This window comes from Mus pahari, chromosome 10 (assembly GCF_900095145.1).
Source record: "Mus pahari chromosome 10, PAHARI_EIJ_v1.1, whole genome shotgun sequence".
NCBI lineage: Eukaryota > Metazoa > Chordata > Mammalia > Rodentia > Muridae > Mus > Mus pahari.
The window spans coordinates 60,785,278-60,810,309 of NC_034599.1; the positions used below are offsets into that span (position 1 = coordinate 60,785,278).

At 41.6% G+C, this 25,032-nt stretch overlaps 1 protein-coding gene across 2 annotated transcripts in view; it reads right to left on the reverse strand.

The window, feature by feature from the left end:
* Trip4 (thyroid hormone receptor interactor 4) overlaps window positions 1-25,032 on the reverse strand; it is an 82,862-nt gene that overhangs the window by 8,221 nt on the left and 49,609 nt on the right. For both annotated transcript variants that reach the window (XM_029543714.1, XM_029543715.1), the window contains 4 exons: window positions 22,759-22,885; window positions 21,669-21,856; window positions 17,032-17,156; window positions 15,373-15,464 (listed from right to left, as the gene is read on the reverse strand). In XM_029543714.1, coding sequence (XP_029399574.1) covers window positions 15,373-15,464; window positions 17,032-17,156; window positions 21,669-21,856; window positions 22,759-22,885 — 532 coding nt within the window. The remainder of the gene's footprint in view (window positions 1-15,372; window positions 15,465-17,031; window positions 17,157-21,668; window positions 21,857-22,758; window positions 22,886-25,032) is intronic.

Sequence of the window (25,032 nt, forward strand, 5' to 3'; positions counted from 1 at the left end):
TTAAAGATTTATTTATTGTTATATGTAAGTACATTGTAGTTGTCTTCAGACACACCAGAAGAGGGCATCGGATCTCATTGCGGATGGTTGTGAGCCACCATGTGGTTGCTGGGAATTGAACTCAGGACCTTTGGAAGTGCAGTCAGTGCTCTTACCCACTGAGCCATTTCACCAGCCCTCTTTCTGCAGCTCTTAACATGGAAGTACATGCTATCTCTGGCTTCCTATAGTACAATCAGCTTCATAAACAAAGGATGCTTGACATTTCTCAAAGAGAACGAGATTGACTATTCTTTTAACACAAGCAGTCATGAGAGTCTCAGCTCTCCTGGAATGTTGGGTAGTACCCTAGGTTCAACTCAGTGGAAGCTCTGGAAGACAAGGAAATTAAAGCATTTATGGAAATTATGTCATAAATAGTACACACAGCCCTGTTCTGACTAAGGGAAAGGAAGATGATTTATTCTGAAAGGTTTGAGCATGTAAAGGTTGTTGAGCTGGGCACATTCCAGACCTGCTTAGGGAGAAAGGTAAGTGATAGAACTTTCTTTAAAAAATCATGCCACAAAACACATTTTCTTGAATAAGAGTAGTATTTTTTTTTTTTATCTTTTCCCAGTAACTATGATGAAAAACAGAACTTTATTTTCTTTGTCACCATTTAAGACCTACCCTCTCAAATCTGAAAGTATTAAAAACAAAACAAGAAGCCGGGCGGTGATGGCGCATGCCTTTAATCCCAGCACTTGGGAGGCAGAGGCAGGCGGATTTCTGAGTTCGAGGCCAGCCTGGTTTACAAAGTGAGTTCCAGGACAGCCAGGGCTACACAGACAAACCCTGTCTCGGAAAAACCAACAAAACAAAACAAAACAAAACAAGAACTGTCAAGAGTCTTGCTGGGCATGGTGACTCATGTCTGCAGTCTAATAGCTGGGAAATGGAGGTAAGGGAGTGATGCACTCAAGACCAGTCTGGGATATGCAGGAAGTCTGAGACCAGTCTATGCTATACATGACAAAAATCAGGGCTGAAGACTTAGCACAAGTCTTTAATCCAAGCACTCAGAAGGCAAAGACAAGCTGATCTCTGAGAGTCGGAGGCCAACATGGTCTACATAGAGAGCTCTAGACCAGCTGGAACTATATAGTGAGACTGTCTCAACAAAGCAAAGCAAGATAAATCCTAACAGTCCAAATTAGACAGAGAAAAAAAATAATTTAAAAAGTTAAATTATTCAAATTTGTCTATTACTAATAATAGAAGCATAAATAGTTAAATTTATTTACTGACCACACTGATGAATGTAAGTGATGCAGTGGAACAAACAAAGGGGATTTCTCAGTTTCTTGGTCCTGCGCATACATGATGGCCTTTAGTGAGGCAGATGTGGCATGTATTCTTAGAAAATATAAACTTAGTATCAAGCATCAGCCACAAATAACATTCTCATTACCAAAATGAAAATATTTGCAGTAGAGGAGCCAAGAGGATGGATCAGGAGGCACACTGAGTGGGATGGGATCCGTGCAGCTTACTGGCTGAGCAGCCCAGCTACATCTGTGAGCTCTAGGTTCCAAGAGGATTACCTCTCAAAAAGTTGAAGAGGAACTAAAGAATAATACCAATGTGTGCAGACCAAGGGACAAGATTTTGTGAGCTGGTTCTTGCCTTCTACTTTGTTTCAGGGCAGGATGTCTGTTACTTCTACTACATTCACAAGTTTCTTCTCTCTTCTCACCTTAGAAATGCTGGTGCTGTGACTGAAGATGTGAGCCACCACGTCTAACTTTTTTATGTGGTGATGGAACTCAGGTGATCATGATTGTGTTGCACGCCTCTACCCTGTTTGTTTGTTTGAGACACAGTCTGTCGACATAGCCCTGGCTGTTCTGGCACTCACTATGTAGACAAGGTTGGCTTCCAAATCACAGGAGTCCATCTGCTTCTGGAGTGCTGGGATTAAAGAAGTGTACCTCCACACCCAGCTATTTTTACTTTATTTTGTTTTATTTTGGTTTTTTGAGACAGGGTTTCTCTGTATAGCTCTGGCTGTCCTGGAATTCACTTTGTAAGACCAGGTTGGCCTGGAACTCAGAAATCCACCTGCCTCTGCCTCCTGAGTGCTGGGATTAAAGGCGCTATTTTTAATCTGCTACAGAATTATTCCTCTAAAGGTCACTGCTGACTTCCATGTTGCTAAATTAAATGATCAGCTCTTGGTTTTTATCTTAATTATGCTATCCTGGAGAATGACAGGCTGTCCCTGCCTCTCCAGTAAATGCTGGGATTAAATTAGGGATGTGCTATCACACCTGGCTAGCCCATTTATTTAGCATATATATTTTTATGGTGTTAGGGATCAAATCCAAAGCCTCCCATATGGTAAGCAAATGCTCTAGCATTGAGCTACATCCCTAGCCTGACAGAAATGTCTACAGCTCTGTCTTAAACACTTAACTTCTAGGATATCATTTTCTTCCTAGTTTTCCTACTTTCTTGACTGTTTTTCATCTTCCAGCCTTAGCTATATTTACAATCTTGTTGCTCTCCTTCAGTGTGAGTAATAGAAATCTATCTGTAAAGATTTTCCAAGGTCCTGGAAATGCAAATCAAAACACAAGGAAGATGGCTCAGCGTGGCAAGGCACTTGCTGCTAAGCCTGATGCCCTGATTTCAATATACACAGTAGGAGAGGACAACTCCAGATAAAGTTGGTCTCTGACTTCCAAGCATGCATTATGACATACATATACCCCACGACTACACACAAGGAATACACACACACACACACACACACACACACACACACACACACACAAATCGCCACACCATTTCATACTAAGGTGGCCTAATGAAAAGGTGGAAAAGGCATGAGGCGCCCGCCAGGCCCCTCTACACTGCTGATGTGATGTAAAGTGCCACAGGCACAGTGGAAAATAGTTTGAAGGCTCCTCAAAAGGTTCAGCAGAGAATTATCATTATCCCCAGCAATAGAAAAGAAATTAAAAGAATCTCAAATGGCTATTTGCACACTAATGTTCTAAGCAACACCAACAGTGCTGTAACTGCTGAATAAAAAATATGAAGAATCTATCTCCATCAAAGTACTTTCTAGTCTGAGAAAGACAGGAAATGCTAAGACATTCTATAACATGCGAAAACTATGGAAATATGATAAATGAAATAAGACACAAAAAGGCAAGTTCTTCATGATTCTACTTTAAAAGGTCCTTAGAACAGGCAAAGCCACACAGATAGGAAGTAAAATAGGAGCCAGTTAGCCGGCTAAGAGGGTAAAGGCACTTAGCAAGCAAAAGGCTGTCCATAAATAAATAAATAGATAGATAGATAGATAAATGTAGCAAAGATACTAGATGCCCTCTTACCTCTCTTAAGTTGCCTTATAACCTTCACACATATACCATGACTTACATGCTTGTGCACATGCAAGCACACATGGTGGAAGGAAGGAAGGAAGGAAGGAAAGGGGGAAAGGGAGAGAGGGAAGGAGGGAAGAAGGAGAAGGGGCCAGAGAGATAGGACCTAAGTTTGGCTCCTAGCACCAAGACAGCACACAACTGCCTGTAACTCCAGTTCCAGGGGATCCAACGTCCTTTTGACTTTCAATGCTCCTGTATATAGGTAGTACACATACATACACTCAAAATTTAAAACAGAAATGAAACATTTTAAAAAATGAAAATAAGTAGCTGGTCATAGTTTAATTCTAGCACTAGGGAGGCAGGTGGATCTCCGTGAGTTTGAGTTCCAGCATGGCCTACTGAGTGAGTTCTACAACAGCCAGAGCTACATAGTGAGACCCTGTCTCAAAAAGCCAGTGCCCCTCCTCCCAACAAAAAAAAGTGAAATAGTAGTTATACCAGGGACTAAAAGGGGAGGGGAAACAATGATTTAATAGGTGCAGGTTGGCGGTTAGAATACTAGGTAGTGAGAGCCGGGCGTGGTGGCACATGCCTTTAATCCCAGCACTCTGGAGGCAGAGGCAGGTGGATTTCTGAGTTCGAGGCCAGCCTGGTCTACAGAGTGAGTTCCAGGACAGCCAGGGCTACACAGAGAAACCCTGTCTCAAAAAAAAAAAAAAAAAAAAATTAAGGTTAGATGCTAGAGAGCTTGGTTAGAGTGAAGGGTACCTCCTGCTCTTTCAGAGGATTAGAATCTGTTTCCAGCACCAATATCAGGCAACTCAACTGCCTGTAACTCTAGCTCTGGGAGGTCTGATGCCTCCTTCTGGCCTCTAGGCACCTGCACACACAAGACATACTTACACATAAACATGCATTTAAAAAATATTTCTTGGGGGCTGGAGAGATGGCTCTGCAGTTAAGAGCACTGACTGCTCTTCCAAAGGTCCTGAGTTCAATTCCCAGCAACTACAGGGTGGCTCACAACCATCTATAATGGGATCCGATGCCCTCTTCTGTGTGTCTGAAGACAGCTACAGTCTACTCATATAAATAAATAAACCTTAAAAAAAATCAAATATAAATAAAATAAATATTTCTCTATGTTCTGTGAAACTCAAGATAACTCAAACAAGCAATAGGATGAATATTTAAACACCATCCAAAGATACACTAATTTGATATTCATTTGCTGAGAAATGATAGTAGAAAAACAAGGTTTTGGGTTTTTTTGTTGTTGTTGTTTTTTGGGTTTTTTTTTGTGTGTGTGTCTTGTTTCCCCCCCCCCCTTTTTTTTAAAGATTTATTTATTATATGTAAGTACACTGTAGCTGTCTTCAGACACTCCAGAAGAGGGAGTCAGATCTTGTTACGGATGGTTGTGACCCACCATGTGGTTGCTGGGATTTTAACTCTGGACCTTTGGAAGAGCAGTCGGGTGCTCTTACCCACTGAGCCATCTCACCAGCCCATTTTTTTTTTTAACTCATTTTATTAGATATTTTCTTCATTTACATTTCAAATGCTATCCTGAATGACCCCTGAAAAACAAGGTTTTTATTTGCCATAATTAAAGTGTTTCTAAGACAGGAAAACAACAACAACAACAACAACATAGCAATTCAGAAGAGAGCAGTCTGGTGTCCGAGTCAAGAAGATCCAGGCAGCATTGGTCAGCCTTGTATGGTGTGACAAGCATAATGCAAACTGTACCAAAGCTCTGGTGAACTTATTTGATACAGCCATGGATGAGGTCTGCCAGAAACAGCTATATTCATGTGAATTTGAATTCATTTTTGGCACTTGCATGTCTAGAAACTTTTTGTTGTTGTTGTTTTTTGGGTTTTTTTTTTTTTTTTTTTTTTTTGCTTTTGCGAGACAGGGTTTCTCTGAGTAGCCCTGCCTGTCCTGGAACTCACTTTTTAGACCAGGCTGGCCTCGAACTCAGAAATCCGCCTGCCTCTGCCTCCCAAGTGCAGGGATTAAAGGTGTGCACCACCAGGCCCGGCTAGAAACCTTTTATACTGCTAAATTTCTCTAAACCCCACATTCACTTTCATAGTCCCAAAAGGAGGGGCTGTGACTCAATTCGTCAGAAGTTGAGTTTGCCTCTGTACCTGGCTTCCTAGAATGTTTCAAAGCCCTATTACATGGCTTCATCTTGTTCTTCCTTCAGGGCTTTGTTCAAATGTCAATTCTGACATAAATCTCTCCCGACCCCACTATTTAAAAATCAGTGGTAGAGTGCTTGCTGGTAGCCAAGTATGCACAAGGCTCTGGTTCAATAACCAGCACCAACAAAACTAAATAATGAAACCAAAAGGAAATCACAGTGCCAATTACCTGATACACTTAGCACTTTCAACTTCTTCCGTACCTTGTCTTTTTCCATAGTTACCATGATCTGATAACATATAAATTATTTCTATTTTTTGCTTCTCTTCACTAAGATGAAAGCTTCAAAAGTGCAGACATTCCCACATCCACCCTTGGAGGGAGGGCTAGGAGATAGCTCAGTGCCTAAGAGCATCTGCTGTGAAAGAAACAGGGCTCGCGTACGGGAAACTTCAAGTTCAGTGGGAAATGGTCTCAGAAAGTAAGGAGACTGATAGAGGAAGGCACCGGATGTCCTCTGCCCCTCTCTCTGCTAGGATCAGACACAACATACATTAGGCAATCAATGAATACTTGTTGAATGCTGTTGGCACCGTCTCAGTAGCTGGGATCATGAGCCTATTACCACAATTTCCACTGAACTTGAGTGTGTTCACAAGAAACAGAAATGAGGAACAAAAAAAAAAAAAAAAAAAAAAGAAATGAGGAACAAAGCAGAAGTCTAAAGAGAAGTCCATTTGGATAAGTCTTGTATCTCTCATGAATATTACCCTTGCCCTTGAGGTCTGGACAGAAGGTCCACATTACACACTAAGCAGTACTTAGTTGGCCCGGTAATGTGGGCCTCTAATCCCAGCTACTGGCAAGACTGAGGCAGGCAAGCACAAGTTCAAGGCCTACCTGGGCTACAGAGAGAGTTTAAAGAGAGCCTGGGCAACTTACTGAGACTGCATTAAAATAAAGTATAAGCAAGGCTGGGGCTATAGCTCAAAGGTGATCGATCAGCATGCACAATGCCCTTGGTTCAGTGTCCAACACTGTGGAGGGGAAAAAAAAGAAGGCTTTGTATCTTCGGTCTAAGATTTACAAGGCAGCAACTGCAGCAGCTCAGCAGTTACCAAGGGCAATGAACACAGAGAAGCTCTAATGTCACATCCAGTTAGATGCTCAGCTAAGGGTCACTGATAGAGCATAATAAACAGGGCAGGAAATCTGAGCTTTATAATCAAGGAACAATCCAAATTTGGTCACAGACTCTGACAGGTGCTTTTGTTTTGGTCTATAGAGACTTCTATCACGAGTTCCAGTCTGAGGAGCAGCGGAGGTGGGCCTACCTCTTTCATGCCTCATAACTTTCATAGCTGTCTAACATAACAGGTAATTAACTACCAAACAGCTATTTCTTCTCCTCTCAGGGGAAACTGTTCACTAGTCATTTAGAAAACATTTTTTTGTCATTTTTCCAAACAGAGAGGAAAAAGGTTAGTACCTTTTGGCAACTACTACTGATTTAGAGCCAAATAAAAATTTCTGCCCAACTTGGCAAGGCCCCACTTCATCCTTTTGTTAAAATGATCAATAACTCCTTAATTATGTCACTCTTCCCAACAGATCCCCAGGTGAATTGCATATATACACACTGCACTCTGTGTGTGTGTGTGTGTGTGTGTGTGCTTGAGCACGAGCGTGCGCACGTGCATGCGAGCGCGTGCACATGTCTGTGTGTGTGGTGGTAGTGCCTGAAACAGGGTCTTGAGCATGCTGGCCAAGCACTATCAATGAATTATAGCTCTAGCCTATAACTTTTTGTTTGTTTGCTTGTTTTTTCAAGACAGGGTTACTCTGTATAGCCTTGGCTGTCCTGGAACTCACTTTGTAGATCAGGCTGGCCTCGAACTCAGAAATCCGCCTGCCTCCCGAGTGCTGGGATTAAAGTCGTGTGCCACCACACCTGGCTCTAGCCTATAACTTATAAAAATCTTTTTTCTGTCTCCTGATGACTAATAGCAAATGCAAACACTTAAGAAACAATTCACCCCCAGCCCCACCCCCACCCCACACAGGTAGCAGATGCATAGCTTGGTCTTCATGTGGGTCCCCCAACAACTGGAGCAGGAGGCTGTTCCTGAATCTATTGCATGCCTGCAGATCCCATTCCCCTAACTGGGCTGCTATGTCTTGCCTCAGTAGGAGAGGATGCACCTTGTCCTGCAGTGACTTAATGAGCTAGGGTGGGATAATACCCAGCGGTCTCTCTTCCTCTTCTCAAAGGGAAGGGGAGGGGGAAATGGGGAAAGAGCTGTATATGGGGGAACTGGGAGGGGAAGGGGGGCTGATACTGGGATGTAAAGTAAATAAATAAAAGAAAACAATTCACTAACAAGAACATATATTTGCTGGGGAGAAGGGGCACAACTAGATAATCTATGAATCCGGCTCTGAAATCCAGTTAACTGAAACTGACTCCAGGACTGAGGTGAGGCTGCACTGAAAGGCAGTGTCTGATAAAGATGGCAGCTACAAGCATGGCAGGTCTAAAGAAAGATTCCAACAGCGACTGTGCCTCTGATAAACACTGCAGTGTGATGAGTGGCTACCACAAGGTTGGTTTGCTTGTTGGTTTTTGTATCTCTGTGGAGTCCTGGCTGTCCTGGAACTCTCTCTGTAGACCAGACTAGGCTGGCCTCAGACTCACAGAGATTCACCTGCCTCTGCTTCCTAGCGCTGGGATGAAAGACGTGCACCACCACCACCCAGAAAGATGTATTTTATATGTATATGAAACTATTAAAGAATAAATAAATGATAGTTTTTTAAAGATTTATTTAATTTTTTTAAGATTTATTTATTATTATACATAAGTACACTGTAGCTAACTTCAGACACACCAGAAGAGGGCATCAGATCTCATTATAGATGGTTGTGAGCCACCATGTGGTTGCTGGAAATTGAACTCAGAACCTTCAGAAGAGCAATCAGTGCTCTTACCCGCTGAGCCACCTCGCCAGCCCCCATAAATGATAGTTTTAAAGGTAGTTCTCATTTACATTTTCCTTCAAAGCGGCTGGTAATGCTAAAACTATGATGCTTGTCCCTCCGCTGTCCAATTCTGCTGCATTGTACCACTGAATATAGCCTCTGCCCAAGAGAACTTGTTAAAGAAGCCAAAGTTGCTGGGCATGGTGGTACATGCCTATAATGCCCGCATCCTTCAGGCTGAGGCAAGAGGATTGCAGGGTTGGAAAGTTCCAGCCAGGGTAACATTGTGAGACCTGAGAGTCTATGAGGGCTGTGGGGAAGAGATCATGAAATAGATCTTTATATGTCCTCCTTACCCTCGACTACAACAGTCTTCCACCTTCAGATCTTTCCAATCCATCTTTCAAACTGTGATCAATGAGTTTTCCTCAGGCAAGGTTCTTATCACCTTATTACTTCATAAAAACTTTCAAAACACTCCTCCACATTTCCCAGCTCACTAGAGAAGCATACCTTCCTTCCCTCAGTGCTCCACCATCCTGGGCTAGCTTCTGCTGCTGCTGCTGCTGCTGCTGCTGCTGCTTCTTCTTCTTCTTCTTCTTCTTCTTTTTTTTTTGTTTGTTTTTTCGAGATAGGGTTTCTCTGTGTAGCCCTGGCTGTCCTGGAACTCACATTGTAGACCAAGCTGGTCTCAAACTCAGAAATCCGCCTGCCTCTGCCTCTGGAGTGCTGGGATTAAAGGCATGCGCCACCACGCCCTGCTCTGGGCTATCTTCTATCTGACCATAACCTACTTTCCAGTCCTGTCTGCTGCTACTTCCTCTTTACTGACATGCTGTGTCCAACAGATGGGCTTGCCACATTGCCACACAGACCCCGACTTCCTGCCCATGCCTTTGCTTCCACCATCTCCTCACTTGGGAATGTGCTTTTCTACCAACTAAGGGAAAACGATTTCAACACCAAATTCTCAATTTTCTTATCTTTTTGCCAACATTATATAAGTTACTCTAAGTTTTATGTTCCCTCATCATTTAAAGTAAGATAATGATACTTAGTTTAGGAAGTTTTGTTGTTTATTTTGTTTTACTTTATGTGTATGGCTGGTTTTTCTGCAAGTGTGTCAGTGTACCACTGCATGCAGTGCCCCCTGAGGCCAGATGTTAGAGCCCCTGCAACAGGAACTATGGACCCTGTATACTAACATGTGGGTGCTAGGAACTAAACCCAAGTCTTCTGGAAGAGCAGCCAGTGCTCTTAAGCACGGGGCCAAGTCTCCAGTATCTTGTTTTGTTTTTGACACAGGATTGTACTGGGTGGCATAGAACTTGCTTTATGGACCTGCATGGCCTTGAGCTTACTGAGATATACCTTTTTTCTTTTTTTGGGGTTTTTTGAGACAGGGTTTCTCTGTGTAGCCCCAGCTGTCCTGGAACTCACATTGTAGACCAAGCTGGTCTCGAACTCAGAAATCCGCCTGCCTCCCGAGTGCTGGGATTAAAGGTGTGTGCCACCACGCCTGGCCTATTTTTAATTCTCAATTGCTGGGATTAAAAAGTGTGTGCTACAGAGCTGGGTGGTGGTGGCCAATGCCTTTAATCCCAGCACTCAAGAGGCAGAGGCAAACAGATCTCTATGAGTTCGAGGCCAGCTTGGTCGATAAAGTTTGTTCCAGGACAGCCGGGGCTACACAGAGAAACCCTGTCTCACAAAAGTATGCTACCATGCCTATCCCAAATTGTCATGAGATCTAGAAAATAACATACATACACACGAGTGTGGCACATATTTAGTGACTGCGTGTGATAGTGTCTATTATTATTCTCCAAAGTGAATACAAAGATATGAATCTCTCTCTAGTAGAGATTATATTTCCCTTCTTCAAGTTCTGAAAGGTAGTCTCTCTTCCCCACAGCCCTCATAGACTCTCAGGTCTCACAATGTTACCCAGGCTGGAACTTTCCAACCCTGCAATCACGTGGGCATTATAGGCATGTACCACCATGCCCAGCAACTGTGGCTTCTTTAACAAGTTTTCTTGGGCAGAGGCTATATTCAGCGGTACAGTGCTCATACGGCATGTTTACTGGGCTTAAGTGGACTCTCAAATACCTGAGAGCAGAATCTATGGCTAATTTTATCATTTCCTTTAGTATCTACAATGGTGTTTGGCTTATACTAGGCACCCAAATATTTATTGATGAGTGGATAATTATACAAGCAAATATTTTTCTTTCCTCCCCTCGCTCCCTCCCTTCCTCCCTCCCTCTGTCTCTTTTTTTTTTTTTTTTTTTTGAGGCAAGATCTCAATATGTAGTCTTGGCTGGCCTGGAATACATACAGATCTATCTGCCATTGCCTCCTCAGTGCTGGCATAAAAGGCCTGCATTACCACTGCTGGTATGTAAGAAAATCTAAGAAATTCATGTTCATTGTCAAGTAAAGAGCTATTGAGCTGGCAAGATGGCTCAGTGTTGACAAAGGAGTTTGCTACTAAGCCTGACATCTGTGCTGCTTAGATAGTTGTAGAGATTTTTTTGTTTGGTTGGTTTTCATTTTGTTTGTTTCAGAACCAGGTTTCTCTGTATAGCTCTGGCTGTCCTAGAAAGAACTAGCTCTGTGCACCAGGCTGGTCTCCAACTCAAAAGATTCACTTGCTTCTACCTCCCTTCTGAGTGCTCGGGTTAAAGGCACACCAGCCTAGTGCGCTGATGCTCTTAAAGATAGAAGAAGTCATATTCTTCTCCCTAAGAGGACTGCAATTCTATTCTTGGTGTCAGTCACTAGATAGGGGAACCCAGCAGAATCTTTCTCAGAATAATTCCTTGAAGATAGGATCTGGTCTGTTACAAAAGCCTTAGCATTAAATAGACTAACGGTCAGAAAGCTGGCACAAGGGAAATGGATTCTGTTGGGAAGGAATAGAATAATCAATGACCTTGGAGATTTCAGACAAATCTGAATTTCTTTTGAAGGCAAGGATATAAATAGCACAAACAACACAGACCTGTAAAAACAAAGGCCACCAACTCAACAAGACTGAAAACTTGTTAAGTCTGGAGAACTGCTCACAACCACAGCTGCTAATGGTTATGGATTTGGCAATCAAAATGTCTTTGTTAAAAAAAGTTTTAACTGCCTTGCTATTGAGGTTACAAACCACAGCCTTGATGCATTGTTGCAGTCAACATCCTCCCTGCTGCTCCTGAGCGCTTACATCTGCTGCTGGCAGATAAAATGCTGGCAAACAGCAGGGGCTCCTTCCAGGGGAATACAGGAGAAGGAGAAGCTCAGAAAAGATGGCTCTCATCTACCTAGCTCCCCCTCAGCATGCAGCCTTTTCTCTGCACTTCTTCCCTGTCTAGGTTCGTCCCCTGACATTAGTCAGAGGAGGGTTGAGGGTCTAGTGGGATTTTTTTTTTTCCTGGCAGAAATTAGACATGCTGGCTAAACTGGCTTTAAAAGATAAAAGGAAGACAAGTTCTTAAGCCTGTTGAGCACATACTTTTCAAAGGACACTTACAATGTAATGCACTTGATTTTACTTTTATGGGGGGTGGGGGAGCGTTTACAAGACAAGGTTTCTCTGTGTACCCCTAGCTGTCCTGGAACTTGATCTGTAGAGCAGGCTGGTCTCAAACTCAGAGATCCACCCGCCTTGGCTTCCCAAGTACTGGGATTAAACGTGCATACCATCACTGCATGGTGATTGTTATAACTATGGAATAAATCCTTCTGTTCTTATTCTTTTTTTTTGGGGGGGGGGTCGAAACAGGGTTTCTCTGTATCGCCCTGGCTGTCCTGGAACTCACTTTGTAGACCAGGCTGGCCTCAAACTCAGAAATCTGCCTGCCTCTGCCTCCCAAGTGCTGGGATTAAAGGCGTGTGCTACCACCGCCCGGCTTGTTCTTATTCTTTTAAATATTTATTCAAGTATTTTATGTGTTGTGTGTGCTCTGCATTGTATGCCTGCATGCCAGAAGAGGATATCAGATCCCATTACAGATGGTTGTAAGCCACAATGTGGTTGCAGGGACTTGAACTCAGGGTCTCTGGAAGAGCAGCCAGCGCTCTTAACCGCTGAGCTATCTCTCCAGCACTCTGTGCTTAAAGAGAACTAAATGGTCAATGTACTGGTTAATTTTGTGTCAACTTGACACAAGCTGGAGTTATCACAGAGAAAGGAGCTTCAGTTGGGGAAATGCCTCCATGAGATCCAGCTGCAAGGCATTTTCTCAATTAGTGATCAAGGGAGGAGGTCCCCTAGTGGGTGGTGCCATCTCTGGGCTGGTAGTCTTGGGTTCTATAAGAGAGCAGGCTGAGCAAGCCAGGGGAAGCAAGGCAGTAAGGAACATCCCTCCATGGCCTCTGCATCAGCTCCTGCTTCTTGACCTGCTTGAGTTCCAGTCCTGACTTCCTTGGTGATGAACAGCAGTACAGAAGTGTAAGCTGAATAAACCCTTTCCTCCCCAACTGCTTCTTGGTCATGATGTTGTGCAGGAATAGAAACTGTGACTAAGACAGTCAATATAGTACATTTTAATTTATTAAAGACAGGGCAAGAGGGTGATGTCAGAAATAAATTACCCAGTTTCTTTGGGGAAGGAAAATGTTAGCAACAGAATGCTGAAGGAGAATGTGGTCTAAGTCACATAGGAAATTAGTGTCAGTTGAAAAAAAGGGTTGGTAGCTCCATGGTTTTTCAAGGAAAATGTACTTCAGCTGGTTGATAAGAATAGATGCTGAAGATATGGGGCAGAAACTATTTTCTGGATGGTTCTTTCTCAATAAACTGAACTCACAGAGGATAAAGGAAAGCCTGGCATGTACATTCTAAACTGTGCATGCCAGGGCTATAGGTCTGTAGTATGTAAACAGGCAATGGATGTGTGTAGAAGGGGAGAGGAGAATAACTCAGTGGTAGAACATTTGCCTAGTATGCACAAGGTCCTGGGTTTGATTGCTAATACTGTTTCAGGGAGATAAATGTTTAGGAACACTGTACCCTATTATCTGTTTCTTGGAAAGCCTTAATTGATACTTGCATATATTAAAGGCTCTGAGAAATTCTATGGTAAACAAATCTGTTTAACCCAAAGATGTTTCCCAGATGTGCCCTAATTTTAGGTAACACCTACATGAAGTACTTTGTGAAATCCTAGGATAGGAAGTTTTCCCCAAAATACCAAGAATTAGGCTAGGAGTGGTAGAGCACTTGCCAAGAATGAGCAAAGCCACAGGTTTAGTCCACAGTACAATGTAGTGAGAATTTTGATTTTTTTTTTAATTTATTTATTTATTATATTTACACTGTAGCTGTCTTCAGACACTCTGGAAGAGGGCGTCAGATCTTGTTACGGATGGTTGTGAGCCACCATGTGGTTGCTGGGATTTGAACTCNGGACCTTNGGAAGAGCAGTCGGGTGCTCTTACCTACTGAGCCATCTCCCCAGCCCGATTTTTTTTTTCGATTTTTTTTTTTTTTTAAAAAAAGTCTTCGGGCTGGTGAGATGGCTCAGTGGGTAAGAGCACCTGGCTGCTCTTCCAAAGGTCCTGAGTTCAAATCCCAGCAACCACATGGTGGCTCACAACCATCCATAACAAAATCTGATGCCCTCTTCTGGAGTGTCTGAAGATAGCTACGGTGTACTTACATATAACAAATAAATAAATAAATATTAAAAAAAAAAAAAAAAAAGAACGCAGGGAGCCCAGGGTTTATCCAGCACAGCAAGGAAAATGTTCAGACAAACAAATTTACTGAGCAAAATTAAGTTGCATGCACAGTAGTAGAAACCCTAATGCTTAAATTAACTACTCAAAGAAAAGGAAAACAATACTGTCTGTAAGACTTTTTCTGCTTTAAGGATGAATCTGGCTGTTTTGGAAATCCTGCCAGTCTGAGCCCAAACATACTCTACATTTGAGGCATTTGCTAATGAAATTAAAGTTCTTTAGTGCCCTCTACTGTTTAAAAGTATGTTTTGAGTCATGTCAATTTAATGTTTAGCAATTAAAAAAATTGTTTTAATACATATATGTTCATTTATACACACATGCCTTCCAACATGGCACAAATCAAACTAAGTTCACACATACTGTCTGTCAAATTCAATGGTCTGGAAGAAATGCTTCAGAATAAGCCAAAACAGAGTATCCATGCCCACTACCCAATCAAAATAGTATTTTAGGGTCTCTTCATTTCAAAAAGGAAATATATTTGTTTTGCTTTGTTTTGTTTTTTGAGAAATGGCCTCACTAGTAGCCCTAGCGGATCTGGAGCTTACTATGTAGACCAGGCTGGCCTCTAACTGACAGAAATCTACCTGCCTCTGCCTCCAGGTATGTACCATCAGGCCCAACCTAAAAGACCTTCCTTTCCTGGACTTCAATGGCAGCTTTTTCCCCCAGAAATGGATGTGTGTTGCTTCTCTATACATTGGAAGCCAAGCCATCTCTAAGTACTTCTGTTTCTGACCTAATTCTATTCTTCCTCTATTGTACATGTGTTAAAATATTTCCCTGGAGCGGGGGTTGGAGGTGGGGGAATGGTGGGTGGTGGTTACATCCCTGAAATCTCAGCACTCGAGAGTCAGAGACAAGAGGATAATCAAGAATTCAAGGGCTGTCCATAAGTTCCAGTTCAGTCTGGGACATGGCTGAAAACAAAACACTGCAGGGTTCAATACAACACTCTCCCCTTGAATGCAGAGGACATAGGACTGTAAATTTGAAGCCAGCCTGAGTTATGCCGGGGGAGGGCGTGTGTCAGTCCTTTATCATGTTTGTTTGTCAGGAGGATCTAGAGCCTGTTAAAACAGCCAGCACCTGCCCACAAGAAGAACTCAATACTCACCTGCTCCTGAAATTGTTTCTGGGACAAGCAATCAATAAGGTCCACACAGCCCAGAAGACAACCTGACGGATAGTCATTTGGAAACTCCACATCTGAACAGAAAACAACAAAAGGACCGGATAAATCGCTTCTCTGTGACCCTGAAACTCAGGAATCTGCTTTCAATTCCGAACACGTAACATTTTCCATCATCTATTTGTAGAAGCAAAGGAAACCAGGTAAGTTTTTATATGGCACAAATTCTTGTATTTTAATGAGAATCTAACAAATGACTAGATTAGTTTACTATCCACATGCTAAACTTGGTAGCTTTTACTATAAAAAACAAACAAACAAACAAACAAACAAACAAAAAAACCCAGTCGGGTGGTGGTGGCGCACGCCTTTAATCCCAGCACTCGGGAGGCAGAGGCAGGCGGATTTCTGAGTTCGAGGCCAGCCTGGTCTACAAAGTGAGTTCCAGGACAGCCAGGGCTACACAGAGAAACCCTGTCTCGAAAAAATAAAAACAAAAAACAAAAAACAAAAAAACAAAACAAACCTCCATTTACCATCAAGGTTCAAGGAATCTACAAGTTAATTCTGTACAAATTAATTCTAATGTTCTCACAACTGGATCAGATTAGAATCTGGTGGTGTGATGGTTAGCTTTAACTCTCAACACAACCTACAATCATGGAGGAAGAGTCTCAATGAGAAAGAAATTGTCAACATCAGGTTGGCCTGTGGGAATGTGTGGGGTAGGGTGGGGTGGGAAGTTCATAAACTAGCTGATGTAGGAAGCCCCAGCCCACTGCAAGCAGCTCCATTCTAAAAAGAGTGCTGAGGTGTGTGAGAGTGGAGATGAACTGAGGAACAGGCAGTGAAGCATGGTTATGTGTTCCACGTGACTGACAGGAGCACTTCAAGTTCCTTCCACTGTGACTTCCCTGAAACAATGGACTGAAACCTGGAACTGTGAGCTAAAGCAAACTCTCTCCTCTAAGTTGAGTTAGGTTAGGAAATTTTATCATAGCCAAAGAAATAAAACTAGAACAAGAGATAGAGTGTTTTAAGGAAAATAAATAACAGTTACAAAATTCAAAGATTGATTGGTTTCTAATTTCTAATTTAATTATTTTTTGACACAGGGTCTCACTATGTAGTAAAGGCTAGGCTGGAACTCATGAGGATCAGGTGGGCCTCAAACTTAGAGAAATCTACTTGCTTCAATCTCCCAAGTGCTAGAATTAAAGGTATGTCCCAATACACGAGGCATTGCATTTTTAGTGAAATGAATGCTTTTGAATAGCTTTCTATGATTTGTTACTCAACAGACAAAGAAGCTGAGTGTGGTGGCTTATTCCTTTTATCTTATCACTTGGGAGGCTGAAACAGAAAAAAATCTGCCTTGAATTTGAGGTTAGCCTCAATTACATAGTGAGTTCCAGGGTAACTGTGCTATACTAAGAGACCCTTTCTCAAACTCAAACTAGTAAACAAATGTGAGGCTTAAAAGACTATATAACACAAGAAAAAAAAAGAACCAAAAAAACAAAAAACAAAACAAAATAAAAATACAAAAAAACAAAGGAAGAAGGAAATAGAAGCAGTGAGCATTAATTAAGGACTTCTCTCCACAAACTGAGACTGAAAATCAAGTATATATGTGGCTGTTACCTTTCCCACGAAGAAGACGATAGGTAGCCTGGAGTTCTGAGACTTCTTGAGGGGAAGGTCTTTTGCCTGTGGCTGCTATCCAAAGTCTTCCTCTGTGAGGAGTATACCAGGATCTGCCCTCCACCCTTAAACAAATACAAATTCAATGGGAAAGATCTAAATTCTAGTTCCCTTGAAGATTTCATAATAGATTACAATTCTACAGCAAATTATCCAACTGGATCAAGAGACCGAAAGAAGACACCTCAGCGACACCCTTCCCTTAGCTGACCTGAACCCTCTCACTCCCTTTCCTGTTGTCACCATCATCAGTCATTTCTCTCAACTCCTACTGGCTACCTGATCTCTGTAACTCAAACAGGGAACTGTCACTTGTCTTGGGACTTCTATAATTTACATTTATAATTAAGTTGTTGCATGTATTTGTAGGAAGGGCACATATGAGGCATGGCATTTCTAGAGAGGCTAGAAGATAACTGGCAGAAGGTAGTTATGTTGTCAGGGCCTGGTGTGGTGGCACACACCATTAACCCCAGCACTTGACAGAAGCAAGTGATTATCTGTGAGTTTGAGGCCAGCCTAGTCTACATAATGAGTTCCAAGCCAGGATATCTAATGAGGCCCTAGATCCTATATGTATGTCTGTATGTATATGCATGTATATGCTACACTATGTTCTCTAAGCCAAAAAGAAGGTGTCGGAGTCCACAGAGGGCTCTGAGCCATCTGTCATTTGTTCTGACATCCTATCTTAGGTCATCTGGAAGTACGGAAAGGATCTTAGCCACTGATCTATTTCTATAGCCCCTCCCTTCTTGACATACATTTATTTACATAAGTGCATATGTGCATGCATACATATGGAAGTCAGAGGATAATTCTGGGGAGTTGGTTTTCTTCTTCTACCGTATGGGCTCTGGGGATCAGACTCAGTTCGTTAGTCTTGGTAACAAGTTCCTTTACTGCCATCTCATTCTTTTTTTTTTTTTTTTTTTTTTTTTTTTATGAATTATTTCACTGGATGGAATATTTTTATTTAATATAAATTGATCTCTGAACTTTTTTTTTTTTTTTTTTTTTTGGTTTTTCGAGACAGGGAGACAGGGTTTCTCTGTGTAGCTCTGGCTGTCCTGGAACTCATTCCGTAGACCAGGCTAGTCTCGAACTCAGAAATCCACCTGCCTCTGCCTCCCAAGTGCTGGGATTAAAGGCATGTGCCACCACCGCCCGGCTCTGCCATCTCATTCTTGTAACAGGAAATAGGGCTGTGAAATTTTCAAATTCTTAAGTTTTCCAACATAGGTGAATTAAAAGAATGTCAGATACACTGTGAGTAACCAGTATGAGGAATGAACAAATGTATGGTTCCCTCTGGCCAAATAACTTGAAAATTTGCTGAAAAAATGGTCCCACAGGTGTGAAAGCACTACCCACTGATTCCTGTAGGGTTAATGATGTGACAGATGCTTCTCATCCTGTTCTTTTCAGTGAGAAAGGATGAGTAACCCAGAACCTAAAGAGGAGGAGAGAAACAAAAGTATTCTGACTCCCAAAGTCAAGGAGAGCATGCTGTTTCATCTCCTACTTTGGAAAAAGGAGAAACCAAATGTGAAGGGAATGAGAACGGATACTGTGGGCTCAGATGCCCTGGAAAAGAAGCAGAGCCCTGTTGCTTGGTAATAACAAGTACAGCACTGCACACATGGCCCGTGAAGCAACAGAGCCAAACACGAAAGCATGACCTTTGGAAGTGGGGGTGGGGGTGGGGTATAGTTGATGCACCTTAGTATATGAAGGAAGGAAATGACAGTGAACAGCAAAACCTTTGTGGTGCAAATGACTGTTTCTAAATGTTGATATATTTTCTTTCCACCAAGTAGAGAAAGGCCTGATGCCCACGCAGTCCAGTGCATGAGTACTTTGAAAACATGGCGTCTAGCTTTGTAATTCAGAGCAGTCCATCTTACCTTTGCCTGCCTCACTGTCTGCACTTGTCAACCGTAAAGTGATAGCCTGGGAGACACAGCTGCTCCTTTAGAAACTAAAATCCTGTCTTATATATATTTTAGGATATATATACACACACAGGCATATAAAATTCAAGGAGGTAAAAGGAAGGGGAAAATGAGCATCTGATGTAATAATAAGTGAAATGAAAAACCCAAACAAAAATATATAACATGATCTCAGTATGTGATTATTCACATAGGAGAACCAACAGAAAGAAACATTCCAGGCCAGGTATGGTGACACATGCTTTTAATCCCAGCACTCAGGAGGCAGAGGCAGGCAGATCTCTATGAATTTAAGTTTGAGCCCAGTCTGGTCTACTTAGTAGTGAGTTCCAGACAAACTGTATGTCAAAAAAAAAAAAAAAAAAAAGAAAAAGAAAAAAGAAACAAACAAGCATTGCAAAGTACTAAAGCAGCTAACAGCTAATAACTGTTTCTAGGGAGTGAGAGTATGTATGATCCTTTTCTATCTATTGTTTTTCATTTATAATCTTATATTTCCATGTATACAAGTAAAGAAAAGGGAAATTTAAAATATGTATTAAGGGGCCAGAGAGAAGGCTCGGTAGTTAAGAACACTGACTCTTGAGTTCAATCCCCAGCAACCACGCAGTGGCCTACAACCATCTGTAATGGGATCTGATGCCCTCTTCTGGTGTGTCTGAAAACAGGTACAGTGTACTCAAATAAAATAAATAAAGCTTTAAAAAAATAAAAATATGAATTAAGAAGAAACATAACACACCTTGGACTAGAGTATGGTGGTACATGCTTTTAATGCTGCTCTCCAAGGACAAAGGAGGATTTGGGGAAGTTTGAGGCCCCTCAAAGACTGGCTGGGCTAGGAATGTACTCAGTGGTACAGTGCTTATCTAGCACAGACAAGCTCTTGAATTTGATATCTAGCACTGGAAAAAACCAAACCAAACCAAATAAATAAAACCCAACATCAACAGATGATCCTGTGGTGCAGGACAATAGTAGAAGACTTTCCCAGTGTGTGTGTAAGGCTCTGGGTTTACCAAACAAAACTTCACATTATAAATAAGATCAAAGAATGAAGATTGCTGAACAATATATTAAAAATAAATAAAGCCAAGAGGTTTTCAAAAAGACTTTCTTCCAAAGATGAAAACCACTGGAAATCTAGTTTTATTAGGTCTTTTCCCTCTTTCTCTTCTGCAGTACTAAGGGTCAATCCAGAGCCTTCTGGACATTGGGCAAGCATCCTACCACTGAGCTATACCTCAAGCCTTGATTTCAGTATTCATTCTGAGGAGGAATCTCACTGAGTTGCCCTCCTCAAATTCATCATTCTTTAGACAGTCTCCTGAGGAGCTAAGCATACATTTATGTGTCACCATACTTCCATTTGTTTTTTTGTTTTTTTTTTAAAACACTTTCTTTCTTTTTTTAAAAGATTTTATTTATTTATTTATTTATTCATTCATTTATTTATTATATGTAAGTACTCTGTAGCTGTCTTTAGACACACCAGAAGAGGGCATCTGATCTCATTATGGATGGTTGTGAGCCACCATGTGGTTTTTGGGATTTGAACTCAGGACCTCTGGAAGAGCAGTCAGTGCTCTCACCCACTGAGCCCTCTCTCCAGCCCTGTATTTTTTTTTAAGCCAAAAAAATTTTACAATTTTGTTGGTTAAACTTTTAAAAATTAATTAAAACAACAGCAAAACAAGTCTTAAAAACTAAAACTGAATAAAAAAAAACTAAAACAAAACAAACAAAACCAACTAGCCAACAAACAAACGAACAAACAAAAAACTATCACCAAATTAAAAAAAAGAGAGAGAGAGATTTATTTTCCTGTATGGACATGAGTGTTTTGCCTGCATTATGCATGTGTGCTAATGTGCCTGGCATCTGCAGAAGCCAGAAGTCAGGAGAACCCCCTATAACGGATAGCTGTAAGCCATCATGTGGGTGCTGGGAACCAAAGCTAGTTGCTCTACAAGGGCAAGAACTGTTCTTAACTGCTGACCCATCTCTCTAATCCCAAGTAAGTTTTTAAATACACACGTGTGTTTGCACTGTATTGTCTTACTCCGCGAGTGTGTGTGATGAGTATGTGAATGTAAGCAAGCACTGCTGTGGCACAGGAGTGAAGGTCAGAGGATGAGTGGACAACTTTAGGAGCTCGTTCTCTCCTTATTGAACTCAGGCTGAGCCAACTTTTCAGCTCTCTTTTCTAGCTTTCTTTTTTCTTTTTTCTTATTTTTTCGAGACAGGGTTTCTCTGTGTAGCTCTGGCTCTCCTGGAACTCACTCTGTAAACCAGGCTGGCCTCGAACTCAGAAATCCGCCTGCCTCTGCCTCCCGAGTGCTGGGATTAAAGATGTGCACCACCATTGCCAGGTTACAGCTCTTTTTTCTTTGTTGAGATAAATTTTGCTAATGTACACCAAGTTGGACTACAACTCACAATCCTCCTGCCTCTATCTGCCAAGAGCTTAGATTACAGGTTTGCACCACCATCCTTGGCCCTGTTTAAATTATATACACTGAACAATATCATAAGTTACCAATGGACTGGTACAAATGAGCAGCAATCTGTAATTCTAAATCAATTGTATATCACTCTAAGACTTTGACTCTCAATTCTTACCTTTTAATCCCTCTGACAAGCAGAGAAGCCCAGGGCTGATGCATAGACAGGCACCAGCCGCCATCAAAGCCTTCCTGGAATTCTTGGTCCTGGATTCGCAGCTGGTGCTGATGTAAACTGAGCTCTAGTCTTGGTCCTGCTGAGAGTGAAGTCTTCTTCTGTGGGGCTGAGCCAGTGTTGTCAACCCACTGCATAGGAAAGAACACAACAAAACAGAAATAGAGTTTTGCGAACTGTACTGGATAATTTTGTGTCAACTTGACATAGCTGGAGTTATNACAGAGAAAGGAGCTTTAGTTGGGGAAATGCCTCCATGAGATCCAGCTGTGGGGCATTTTCTCAATTAGTGATCAAGGGGGAGAGGCCCCTTGTGGGTGGGACCATCTCTGGGCTGGTAGTCTTGGATTCTATAAGAGAGCAGGCTAAGCAAGCCAGAAAAAACATCCCTCCATGGCTTCTGCATCAACTCCTGCTCCCTGACCTGCTTGAGTTCCAGTCCTGCATCCTTTGGTGATCAACAGCAGTATGGAAATGTAAGCTGAATAAACCCTTTCCTCCCCAACTTGCTTCTTGGTCATGATGTTGTGCAGGAATAGAAACCCTGACTAAGACAGGAACCCAGGGAAAGTAAACCAAAGCAATTAATGCCAGTAAAAAGAAATCACATAAGCAACTTTTTCTTTTTCTTCTTTTTTTTTTTCTGAGAAAAGGTTTCATATAACCCAGGCTTGCCTTGAACTTGGTATGTAGCAGAGAATGACCTTGAATTCCTGATTCTTTTGCTGCCACTTCCCAAGTGATGGGATTACAGCTTTGTGCCAATGCTCAGGGAGCAATTGTATATTTGCTTTTTTTTTTTTTTTTTTTTTTTTTAAGACAATTTCTCTGTGTAGCCCTGATGGTCCTGGAACTATCTCTGTAGACCACCATAGCCTCAAACTCAGAGATCCTCCTATGCCTCTGCCTCCCAAATGCTTGACTGCCATGTTGAGAGGAAATTGGTATCTAAGGCCTATGAAACAGACACATCTGTAAGGAGAACTATTTGGAGTCAAAAATGTCTCATCAGTTAGAGGAAATATTTACTAACCTGAGGAGGGGCCTGGTACATGTTAGGGTTTACCAGAACTCCCAAAGGCTCTTCACAAGATCTATCCAACGTGACCAGTGACTGGGTCAAAGTTCCATTGGCAATGGCTTGTATTGTCTCATCTAGTCTGTGGGAACAAACCAAAAAGAGGCAATAATTGATAATCTCCTACGCTCAGAGTGTCCAAACTTAGCACACGAAACAGTAGTAATAAAAATTGGAACTGAAAGTTTTATTTGTAGACATGGACAACGTTTTCTGCTCCCAACCCCACCTTCTTTTTCTTTGTATCAAAAACATTAAGGAAGGGGCTGGTGAGATGGCTCAGTGGGTAAGAGCACCCAACTGCTCTTCTAAAGGTCTGGAGTTCAAATCCCAGCAACCACATGGTGGCTCATAACCATCCATAACAAGATCTGACGCCCTCTTCTGGAGTGTCTGAAGACAGCTACAGTGTATTTACATATAATAAATAAATGTTTAAAAAAAAAAAGAATACTTTAAAAAAAAAAAACTCTTAAAAAAAAAAAAACATTAAGGAAAACAGGAGGATACACTACCTATTCATCTCTTTAACAAGATCAGTAACATGCCAAGATTAGAAAAGATGACTAGCAATAGACTGACCCAGAGAAGAAGATTCACAGCAACTCATCTACTGATGTAATCATAGTTATTCTGCTTACTGAAGGGTCTCCTTTCCACTCATCCATGCTAATCTGAACTCTATCCTTGTTTCTGAAACTGTGACAAGCACCAAATTAAATTCTTTCTTTTATAAGAGTTGCTGTGGTCATGGTGTTTCCTCACAGAAATTGAATAGTAACTAAGACAGAAGTTGGTACCAGGGGCTCAGTGGTTAAGAGCACTGGCTGCTCTTCCAAAGGTCCTGAGTTCAATTTCCAGCAACCACATGGTGGATCACAACCATCTGTAATGGGATCTGATGCCCTCTTCTGGTGTGTCTGAAGACAGCTGCAGTGTATTCATATAAAATAAATAAATAAATAAATCTGAAAGAAAGAAAGAAAGAAAGAAAGAAAGAAAGAAAGAAAGAAAAAGAAAGAAAGAAAGGAAGAAAGAAAGAACGAAAGGAAGAAAGAGAGAGAGGGAAAACAGTTGGTTCCAGGAGTTGGGTACTGCTGGGACAGGCCCGATGTGCTGTTGTTTACTGAAGGAATATGGAAGACAGTGGGACTTTGGACTAGAAAAGTAGTTGAATATTTTCAGTGAGGCTTTCTGGACCATCCTGGTAGGAGCATGGAAGACCATGGTACTGAGGGTGATGTAGATTATGACAGTCTGGCTCAAGAAGTTTCAAAAGGGAAAGATTATTAGTAAGTGGTCTAGAGATGTGGCCTAGACTACATGAGACCATGTCAAAAAACAAAACAAAGCAAAAAAAAAACCAAAAAAACAAAAAAACAAAAAACAAGCAAATAAACAAAAACCAAAAAACCAAAAACTAACAAAACCCCCAACCCCAACAAAATGAACGTAACAAAACCAAAATTGGGCATGGTCTTTTTAATTTCTTTTTTTTTAATAAAGATTTATTTATTTTATGTGTATGAGTACACTGTAATGAGGGCATCAGACCTCATTACAGATGGTTGTGAGCCACCATGTGGTTGCTGGGAATCGAACTCAGGACCTTTGGAAGAGCAGTCACTGCTTTTAACCACTGAGCCATCTCTCCAGGCCCTGGGCATGGCCTTACAAACATGTAATCTTAACACTTAGAAAGTCAAGGCAGGAGGATCAACGAAAGTTTAAAGCCATCCAAGGCTACATAGTAAGGTCCCAGCCAGTATGGGTTACACTGTGAAACCCGGTCTCAGAGGCCAGCAGGGCCTGACAGATGGTACAAAGGCGAAGAGCACACTCTGCCTTTACACATGACCTGGTCTAGTTCCCAGGACCTAATGGAGGTGACAAATGTTAGCTCCAGCTATAGGGGAATCAAATGTCCTTCTGGCCTCTATAGACACCAAGTGTGCATGTGGTACATGTACATGCATATAAAATTTAAAAAATAGTAAGTCTTTTTTAAAAGTATAAAACTTGCGAGGATGGAGATGTCTTTCTTTTCTTTCTTCCTTTCTTTTCTTTTTTTTTTTTTTTTTGATTTACTTATTTATTTTATAAATAAATAAGAGTACACTGTAGCTGTCTCTTCAGAAAACTCCAGAAGAGGGCATCAGATCCCATTACAGATGGTTGTGAGCCTCCAAGTAGTTGCTGGGAATTGAATTCAGGACCTCTGGAAGAATA